The 11,235-nt window shown below is 36.1% G+C and overlaps 1 protein-coding gene across 6 annotated transcripts in view; it reads right to left on the reverse strand.

Moving 5' to 3' along the window:
- LOC107099195 (Kv channel-interacting protein 4-like) overlaps window positions 1-11,235 on the reverse strand; it is a 201,721-nt gene that overhangs the window by 32,998 nt on the left and 157,488 nt on the right. Inside the window, exon 1 of one of the 6 annotated variants that reach the window (XM_015397236.1) lies at window positions 3,601-4,111. The exons of the other annotated variants lie outside the window; for them this stretch is intronic. Within the exon in view, the coding sequence (XP_015252722.1) occupies window positions 3,601-3,712 (112 nt within the window). The 5' untranslated portion in view covers window positions 3,713-4,111. Of the gene's footprint in view, window positions 1-3,600; window positions 4,112-11,235 lie in introns of those variants that run through there. 6 annotated transcript variants of the gene reach the window in all.

Raw genomic sequence — 11,235 nt, forward strand, 5'->3', positions numbered from 1 at the left:
ATAACTGAGAGTGCGCCTTTTAGTCCGGTGCGCCTTATGGTCGTGAAAATACGGTATATATGTATAAGTTATCGAATCTTTGGTTTGAACTAACAGCACAATTCTGTTTTAGAGTGACTGAACCATTGGCTGGAGCTTATGAAGGTTATTGTTCTTTTAAGTTCTTTCTACGAAAAATTAAATATGTTAATATTTAAGCCTAAAATTTAAAAAAGCAGGAGATTGCCATACTTTCTTAATCCATTGATCATAGAGGATTAAGCAACGAATGTTCATTCTAAACCACTTTAAAAGACACCAAGCCAAAGTTCTTTTTAAACCCCATTCTTGAGGCAAACAGCGGGAACACAATCGTATCAAATCATAATCAAACCAAAGCAGAAATCCTTTCGTTTCCTCTATTTATAGTTGAACGCTTTGCTGACTGTTCAGAGTCTGATGCAACAACCTTGTTAAGTTTCTGAGAAAATAAAAAGCATGTAAGTGAAGGGGAAAGGCTGAAGATAGACTTGTTTTCCAGGCCTGATATTCTTTATAGTTCTTCCAGCAGCACAGATCAGAGTAAAATCCCTACAGGAATTTCAATGTGTTCATCTACTCTGACTTGCTTTTTACAACACAGCTTCATTTAGCTGCCGACTGATGCTATACAGTAAATGTGAGCGATGTAAAACACATGATGGACCCACTCTCAGCTTCCTGTGACTTCCTGCGCCCAGCTGTGAAACTCCCAAAACTGTTTTTCCACAGAGACTTTTCAAGTACTATCTTTGTCCCTCCAGACGCCCCTATAGAGCGGCTCAGGTGGCGGAGCGCAGAGAGACATGATTGCAGTGGGCAGCCTCCAGCTGCGAATACGTCTCTCAGTGTGAATGCTAAGCAGAGCATGTGCTGGCAGTGTAACTGTGTCCTTTGGGGAGTCGATAACAAAAACAACCAAAATAGTATTCAAACAGGAATAAGCACAAAAAACAAGACACTTGCTCGTCCCATGCATGAGACTAACAATCTTTCAGAAAAAGATCATAAAGAGAAAGAGACGCGTTTGCCGTGTTGGTGCAATGGAGGATGTTCTTTTTGCGGGTGGATGATCAAAATAAGTGGTCTTCCTAATTGTCAATCATTCTGCTGATATCTTTACATAAGGCCATCATACGTGCTCGTCCCCATTTTCAGTGGGACATAGTGGGAAAAATTGCAAATCTTCTTTTGGAAAGTAAGCTTCTATGAGCGATGCAAACAGCAACTTCTAAATAGAGCGTGCACGGGGAGAAATGGGCTTATGCATGTTCCTGCACGCCTTTAATAGAAGTCCTATCGGGATCAGGTACATGATTGTGCAGGTGCTTTTTTTTTTTAACGTGGAGAGGGTAGGTCTTTTCAAAAAATCGTGAAAAATCCTCCACTACACCTTTAGCACCTTCCTGTAATTGATGTAAGCATGAATTTTGTTCATTAGCACAAAACCCTAAAGACGAATGTCAGGTCTTTGGTTTTAAGACTTTCTGTTCAAGAGCATTTTGGTTATGTTGATTAAGGTCAAAGAAATCAAGACGTCCAACTTGGAATGTCTTGAACATATTTTTGAACAGCCCCATCAAAGTCCAAACTGTAATTCTTTTAAGTTTCTATTTAAACAAGGAGTTCATGCTCAAACATCCACTACTGTGTCTCAAAGCAATTCCTCAAAGAAGAGATGGCTGAAATGTCTACGATGCTCTTAAAAATCTACTCTAATTACTGTAAAGAGCTGAAAACATCAATGTGACACAAAGAAAGCAAAACTAGAGCAAACTTCTAGGCAAACACTTACAGTGGAGAGGTTGATATTTTTTTTATAAAGTTTGTGTCATTACTTAATCTACAATAAATGATCAACAATGCGCTGCAGTAAATTCGCAGAAGTCCCCTCTGCCTTGAGATGTATCCAAATGGGAATAATAGCAAGTATACTAAACTGCTATTATCCTCTATTTTTATACTATCACCATCCTTTTGGCCGCAGCTGCATTGCAGAGCAGTTTACCCAGAACCAACTAGAGAAAGCCAACAGCACAGATGACTGTCTGGTCCATGACACCAGTTTAACAATTCAATATATAACTTCAACATCCAAAATAAAACTAAGACATCATTATTGAATTATGATGCAAATTATTTCAGTTTTATATATGTTATTAGCAGAAATCCATCACTGTGTGACAATAGTGTCTAATGAAAAAAAATTTAAATATGCATAAAACAAAATGGAAAAGCATTGTTAGAATGAAATGATTCTCATATGATGGATTGCTTAGATAAAAGTCCTCCATAGTAATTGAGGACCAAGTTACAGATGTGTTATAAGCTTTAAAAAAACATTTATTCCAGTAGAACAAACTCTAATATAATGAAATAATGTGTATTATTCAAGATTGAATTCATTTTGTAAGCCAGAGGAAGAACGTGTGTTTTATTAAAACTGTTCATTTTTGTTATGTTTTTAAATATAAATAAATCAACAAGGTTATACTTTCCAGTAGGGCTGCAGGTAATGATTATTTTGCAAATCGATCAATCTCTTGATTATATTTTCGATTAATCGATTAATAATCGGATAGCCAAGGGTCCCTTAAAAATGAATTTTTTTACTAAATTAAATCAGGCAAAACTAAAACTTTTCCAGGTACAGCATATTTATGGCCAAAAACATTTTTTTTATATATCTTAAATGCAAAATCTTTATATATCTTTATATGTATATATAATATCAATAATCGATGAATCACGATTAATCTGATTTATTGTCTCAGCTCTACTTTCCAGGTTTCTAAAACGCTTTCCATTCAAACATAGTAACTTAGAGAATTTCAAACTTATTTTTTACCATACCCACTTTTCAATCAAATTTTGCATGTCAGTGTTATTTGATCAAGCAGAATATTTTATTTCACTCTTGAAAATTTTTTGCTCTACAGTGAGAAACTATTCCAGGTTCATTTTAAATCCCATTCACCCATCTAATGGTTGTTCTCCTTTTCCATCTCACCGCCCATTTCTTTCTCTCCCTGTGACATGATTGAAAACACATGCAGACATTAAGACTTGCGCCGTCTGCTTGCCAGGCTTCACTATTTCAAGGATGTTCTGAAAGTAATAAAACTCTATCACACGTGTATAAAAACGAATCATGTTAACAGGCAAAGCAGAGGCACAGAGCCGAGCTCTATCACAAGCAGCAGAAGTCTGTATGTTGGTAACTTGACTCATTGCTGCACAGAGCAGCATTTACTGCATTTTTACATCTCAAATGTACTTGTTAACCCGGTTTCTTTTAATATTTTGTCTTCTGCAGTTTCTGATGAATAATTCAAAGTAGAAGAGGATAAAATACGTTCTTTAAAAGACTGATATTTAGAATTTCTTTTAATGGGTCCCCACAGTTAGGAGTAAAAGATCTTTGAAATAGAATCCTTGAAATAAAAACTAAGTCTTATTATGATCTCAAAATTTTTTTCTAAAGAATTTTTAAGACTAAACCAAAAAATACACAAGCACCCAAATTTCTTTAAGGTGGTATTTACATTCTTCTCTCTCCTTCTCCTGAAGCTCTTCTCTTACCCTCTGAGAAGCTGATGAGCCCCAGGATGTGCAGGAGTTTGATGGAGGCGAACACTAGCACCACAATGCCCACTGTCTGCAGCCCCTCAGTCTCCCAGATGACGCTCAGCATCGCTCCACCCTCCGCCCTCTCCGGGCCACCATATCCAGACCCAAACCCTGAACCCGAGCCAGCCTCTTCCCCTTCCGAACCGTCGGCAGGACCAGGACTAGCACTCCCACCCGGTCCCGCACTCCAGTTCCCCTGCACCCACTCCAGCGCTGCCCCAGCCTGTGAGCACCGGCCGGGTGACTCCCAGCACCCTTCCTCTGTCGTTTCTCTTCTGCTCTTTAAATCCAGTCTGGTTCAGGTTAAGCTGAACCCCGCACAGTTAAAAGTCAGATGAGAAGAATCTTCAAACTCATTGCAAAGTCATTTAAAAGTGGTAAAGGATAACAAATGTCCACCAAGCTGCCTATACCTACACTTCAAATAAGACACCAGAAAGCTGTGTAAAAGCAGAGGAGGAAAATCCAGCTCCTCTCTGACAGTTTGCAGCTTTCTGCTGCTCTTTCAGGCGAACTCGCAGCCTCTCTAAGATGTAAAGGGGAGGGAAGATGAGAGGGAGTGGATATCCGCGAGGGAGCAATGAAGGGAGGGCAGCGGCAAAAGGCACTCTGCAAGCCGAGGCAAACCTCTGTGAAAATATATAAATTAGCTTCAGCTAAAATATGTAAGGAGCTCAGAAACTGTCACCAGATATCATTACTGACAGCTCTGCTGGTTAGCAATATTAGGAAATGAGGAAGCAGAAAACAGTGTAAAAAACATGAAACTATGTTAATGGCCTGGTATTCAGTCATATTTAGCTTACTTCTTGTTGTTAAAAACATGTTTATCAGTTTATTTTAATCAGATTAAAGTAAAAGCAATCCACATAAGACTGGGTATTTTCAAATACAATTTAATTTCTGGATATTTATGTAAAGGGTAACAAAAATTTGGGTTGAATCAGACTGTGTCTACATAAATAGATTTCATGCAACTGCTTTTCTTTTCTTTTCTTTTCTTTTCTTTTCTTTTCTTTTCTTTTCTTTTCCAAGTCCACCTGTATGCAGCAGACAAAGAAAACTAAAAGACACTATTCTCCAAAAACGTAGAGAAAAATACTACCATCTGCTGGCCTTTTACAGAGTTCCTTTTCTCATAATCCACAGGTTCTCTATCAGCACATTTTCATTAATGAGAATATAACTAAAAGTTTTTTTTTTTTTTTTACTCGATGTCTCAATTCAAAATGTCAAAATTTTATAATGTAAAAATATATTATTTTTTTTTTTTTTTTTTTTTTACTCGATGTCTCAATTCAAAATGTCAAAATTTTATAATGTAAAAATATATTATTTGTTAATTCTGGCAAAGATGGATTACAGCATAGTACAAAGCACAATAGTGTGGTAAACAAAAAATGTTAAAACAGTATATAGGAAAAATAAAAAAGATATTTAATACCTAATCGTTGTCGTTATGCGCCACACAATCACAGGAAAAACTGCTGTCTTGTCTCCGCTGTCATTAAGACAGCCACTGACATCATATACTAGGAGGGTAAGACAAAAAGACTAAACAGCATGCCTACTGAAAAAGTGCTTTAACTAAGATAACAAAAAAAAAAGTTTAAATAAAAACTTTAGTGAAAAGAAAAAGCTTGGTAAAGACGGATAAAAGAGCAGCAGGGAGAACTGCAGCCTAGATAGGATTTTAAAGTAAAGTCCATTGACAAAAGGAATGGACTGCCTGGTGAGTCAGTGCTTTAACCGTCACACAAGGATATATCCAGGAAGTGGGATTCAACTGAGTAAAGCCTCTACAAAAAAAATAAAGCAAAAAATTAATATATCCTAACGGGGCTCATCAAAAGAATTACTTGAAACAAAAAAATGCCCTTTTTTAATTAGAGATTTTCATTAGCTGTACATCCTCATAATTGAAAATAACTGCAAGGAACACCAGCTATGAGTTTTCTTTTATTTCATTTTTTTTAACTTTGTAATCATATTCAAATGTATTGTAATAAACCAGTTAAACTGTGCTTTACACACTCTAAACATAATATTCTATGTTTTTATGTTATTTGCTGCATTCTATTTGATTATATCTGCTGCTCTGTTTCCCATTCCACGCTTCAGTGGTGAATCTCTATTGCAAAATGCAGAAAGCCGTCTGCCTTAACTGCAATCATCACTGCAGAGTATTAAGTTGGCTCTGTGAAAGGAACCATAACTCACCGCTTACTCAATTGCTCTGTGTGATAAATGGTATATGGACAGAAAAGCTAACAATCTATTTACATTCAGCAGATTAGAGATGGTCAATGCTCCACATAACACGGAGAAACATATTGGTGAAAATCTTCTTTTCTTTGGCTATTTTATTAACAGGGTCAGAATGAACATGTTTGGTTAATAAGCAATTCAACTGTAACTTTATTTCTAGGACTGTAACACATAAAAAGGACAAGACTGATATCTAAGAGTGTTTTTTGGAACAGAGCACTAGTTATGGGTACATGATCTGATTAGAGTCCATTACTTCTGTTCATAAATATTTCAAAATGTATTTTGTGTTAAATTAGGAACACTTGCCCCATGTGAAGCCTGCAGTGCTGCTGATATCCCAGATTCTGCAAGAACCTCCTTGATGTGCTCTGGAAATTTTGGCTCACTGGGCTATCCTATGAAGATCCACCCTTTGATTCACTGTATAGTTGTACAAACACTTTGAAATGGCACTGCAACCCTTTTAAGACCAATTGGTTAATAATGATGTCTTGTCAGTTCTCAAATTTCTGTCGAATAAGGAACGACGTGTTGCTTTTTAGGATCTTTTAGCACGCTTCATGTTGTTTGAAAGGTTCTATCTAAATCTACTTTTGGTTCAACAAGTCGAATCGCAAGCAGCCATGGGTGTGCCATGTAAAACTATACAACTGAGAAATTGCTGGGTATAAGTAATTTCAGCTTCCATTTGGGGAAATTGTGTGCCTCATAGAACCAGGTTGGTCTGGATAGCTTTTACATTGTGACAATTAAGTGATGCGGAAAAAAAAAAAAAAAATGGAAATCTGAACCATTGATGTATTGCAACATTTGAAATTGAAAGTCCTACTCTCCACTGTAAAAAAAAAAAAAAAATGCACATGCAAAACCCTGTACCTGCTCCCGAGAAGGAACGCCTATCAAAGTGCGAGAGCGTGCACGAGCCCATTTCTCCTCGTGAACGCTCTGCTAAAAGTTGCCGTTTGCATCGCTCATACAAGCTCACTTTCCAAAAGAAGATTTGCAATTTTTCCAGAATGTCAGACTCACCACCAGTAAGAGAAAATTGGAACGAACATGTAAGACGGCCTTACGTAAACATATCACCAGAATCATTGACAATTAGGAGAATCAATTATTTTGATGATCCACTCAGACAAAAATATCATCCTCCACTATACATATATTAAGGTAGTCACATCCTCACAGAAATGTGTTTCCAAAGTATTCAAGCTAAACTCATATTGAAGATTTTAATCTTTTAAACAGCAGCATCATTCATACACATGCATATTTGTCACCATTCTGCTTTTCTCAACAGACACACCTATTCTAGGGGATGTCCATTGTCTTCTGAAAATAAAATGCTCCTTTTTAAAAAAATAGTTGGTACAAACCTTTTGTAAATACAGAGAACAACTGTTATTAATGATTTACTTGAAGAGGCACTGATGTAGTTTCTTCTGCGTGACTTAGAAATGTAACCAATATGATTTTCTACAAAATACAGATTTCAAGATGATGGCAAAAATCAAAATAATCAACAATTAGATTTTAGATCCTTTTATTTATGGCTCCTTTTTTTTTAATGTAAAACAAAAATAACAAAAATACACAGTTTTTACAATGAGTTCAACAGGTTCCATTTTGTAACTGTGAGCTACATGCAGTTACAGTATGACTCCAGCAACAACAAAAAGGCTAATATTTTGATATAATTAGGTGGCACCTGTAAGCGTTCAGTCAGACATGAAAACAAGCACTAAATGTTCAATCTGGGTTTTTTTTTGCAATGGAAAATAAATGAGGTTGTCATATTTATAGAGGTGGTCCCTATGAGGCGGTTGACAATTATGAGCTGTGAACCAGATCGACCTCGATGAAGCGGTATGGGCAATCAGCCGTTGAGTGCCATAGGCTGGCTGACTGACACTGCAGGGTAATTTGTGGGCTGGCAGCTACAATTGCCTCTCTACACATTTGCAGTTTTCAGCTCTTTAACTTTTATATAAAAACAATGGTTGAAGGAAAAACTTGATCACAGATGATATAACTCCTTTCGGCCTATTAGTTGTTTTACTGTTGATCAGCTGAGATGGTCCTTATATACAGACATTGTTTGGAAGAAGGTCCAGCATAAACTGAGCCTCCATTAACCACTCAAGTAGTACAAACTTTCACATTTCCTACACAGCAATAATTCAGTCTGTCTGGTGCACCTTTATCAAAAAAAGGGCAGCTCCAAGTGCAAGTGCTGGGTCTGCAGAGAGGATAATTAGGATTCAAAATCAGCAAAATCAACATTTTGAGCCATTAGCTGTTTAGGTTATAATGCAATTCGTTTATCAAAGGTATTTTGCTTGATTTATGCATCTTTGTCTGCAATCATTTGTTTTAAGAAGGTGCGGTTGAAGGATAACTGTGCAGTAATGCACCTTCCTGTGCCTGCACATAAAACATGCACCATTTTTCTCCGATCGGGAGAGGGGTGACGTGAGGCAGAACACAATGATTGAGGCTTAAAGTAAAGCATAGCTAATGTGCACACAGCAGCAACCTCTCTATTTTCCAAAAAATAGAAAAAAAAGTGTGTTTTTTTTTGTTTTTTTAGAGGTCTCAGACTTTGTTAAGCCTTTAGAAGTTTTGTTAGGCAGAGACATCATAAAATGGATGGCAACCAAACAGGGAGAGGTGGCTTTGCTTTAAAGTTGAGGGTCATTTGGGTTGAAAGAAAACTATATTTTAGAGAAAAATTATTGATACTTATTAATTCTTCATATATATGCGTATCGATGAAACTGAGACTTTAAAAGACTTAAAAAAAGCATGATATACTGTACAAAAAACTATACTTACAAATAATTGTAGTGTATATGTGTTTCCCTTTATTCCCCACTTGGTAAACTAAAGGAAACATACATTGTTTTTACACATACTCTCAGCATATGATGATTTAACTGCACTCCAAGTTTCACTGCAAAGTTAAAGAAGTTCACTTTCTTTTAAGCCATCACTAGCTCTGTGAAATCTGGTACCAAATCAGTCTTGTGTGTTATTCTTCTCATGCAGGTCTACCATTCATTTAGCAAAACTGTCTCCTGTGTATTTTATTGTGGTCCTCTTTTAACACTCAAACTGTAACAGATGTCTCATATTCAAGCTTGGATAAGTAGTAAACACAAGGGCTCTAACTGTCTTTTTATTCCTTGTTAAAATGGTTCTCATCAAGGTGAATTCATTGATTCATAAAGCGTGTAGCTGGAAAACACCTGAAGGTGTCTAAAATTGCTTTTTTTTTTTTTTTGTAAAAGAAAAAACAAAACAATATCATGTATCACAAAATACATATATCAATTGGCAAGAAATGACACAAAAAAAGAGTTGAAACTGTCACAAATGTAAAGATTTCTGTTTAATTTAATGAATGACTAAAATTGGGAGTGTGTAACTCTGAGATGGAAAAAAAAAGTCACAGTTTTAAGATTTTATTTTCTATGTTATGGAAAACCAATATTGAAAATCCCCCTGGAGAAACCTTAGCTACTGTGAAACATGTTCAACTCAGCAAAGCTGGTGTGGTTTGATGGAAAGAAAGATGAAGCATTAACCTTTACACCGGATATCCACAGATACTGGCATCTCAAAAAACATAATGTATGAAAAATAGTTTTAGCCTCTAAATACGCAACGCTGATAAAAGCATAATCCAAAAGACATGCATGTGTTAATACACTTTAAAAGGTGGGTGAAAACTATTGACATTGGGAAGCTGATTGCAAATGACCTACTCACTTTTGAGATTTTTATTTCTAAAAAGACTTTTTTAAATCCAATGGTCACTTTTATTTCAATTCCCAATTAAACACTGGTTTTGTTTTAATATTTTACATACAATCTTAATTAAATAGATCTGGCAGTTTTTTTTCTTTGTAAGCTTCACTTGGATCTCTTTATAGAATTTTATATATGAAATGTATATTAGGATCAGGATAAATTGAAACCAGGGTGATTTCATTTTAGCTTTGCCATACATTTGCTATGACCAATCATGGGCGTAACCTTATGGTCCTCTTATGGATTAGCAGACATATACTTGTGCATATTTTTCCTTTGTGTTATTTGGCTGTTTGCTAAACATATCCTTATCTTATCTCATTCTATGGCTCAGTAGAAAAATTCTGACGCTAAATAAGCCTAAATGGAACAAATACAGAACATTTGTTATCAGCCATAAGTCCATTTCAAGATAACAGCTCCCTAAAGAAAGACTTTTGCTTATGTTAAAATGACAACCTTTTTCCTACAGCCGGACCAATTTTATCACCTCGGTTTAAACATTGTGGTGTTACCAGGAAAAGTCAACGCTTTGGTGATATGGACAGAAGCACAAGGCTTTGAGCAATGTGCTTTAGCAGATAACATAGACCCGTATGTCTTACTGTCTGAGACATATTAGCTCCACTATAGCAATCAAGAAGGACATTATGTTGAGACAAAGAGCAGGACATCAGGTTTCTCTGCACAGACAGCTTGTCATGTAATTTACAGTGTACTATACTCAAACGGCAAAGTGCTAGTGACGTTTAACCTTTAAGTGCAAAAGGCAATGTACAACATGCATTAGCTGGGACGCTAAAAGATATAGGGCAAAGGTTGAATAAAATGGCAGTGAGAAAACTGGATGTCTGGAGCCACTGTCCAAAGATTAAATATGTAGAGCACAGTTCAGCTGAACTAAAATGATGCTGAGAGGAAATCAATACAAGTTGTTTTCTGTGCTGTAGGTAAGAATGAGTTTTAGCTGTAAGTCTTCTGTTTTATCTCTGCAAAAGAATAAAAGCATTTCATATTAAGTAGCTCTATAGATCTGTTGAAGCTAATATAATGTAAAACTGAGACTTGGTACACAATTCACAGGTGAAAAAAGTGGTCATCACAGACAAAGAAGACACTAAGTTGGAAAAATGTTATATATTTTTATGACTTCTTTGCATACTTAATATATGCAAAACATTTGCATATTTGTGTTTGAAAAAAAAAAATCAAGGAGTAGAATCACCTCCCTTGTTTTACATGATTACTTTCAAATATTCACTTTTGAATAGATCTTTTGAGTGAATGGAGTGAATGAAAGACATATCTTGAGAATTTTAAGAGGGCTCACTTTTCTTTATATATATCAGGCATAAATAAGCTGAAATATTTTCCCTCCAAGGTGAGGACTGCTCTGGCTCACTCTTGGTTCAATCTGTTCCTGCTGTAACACAAAGGAAGGCTAAAGTAATTGGTCCTGTCTGCCCGTCCATCTCTCCATCCATCCATCCATCCATCCATCCA

This window comes from Cyprinodon variegatus, unplaced genomic scaffold, assembly GCF_000732505.1.
Source record: "Cyprinodon variegatus isolate N-32 unplaced genomic scaffold, C_variegatus-1.0 Scaffold845, whole genome shotgun sequence".
Classification (NCBI taxonomy): Eukaryota; Metazoa; Chordata; class Actinopteri; order Cyprinodontiformes; family Cyprinodontidae; genus Cyprinodon; species Cyprinodon variegatus.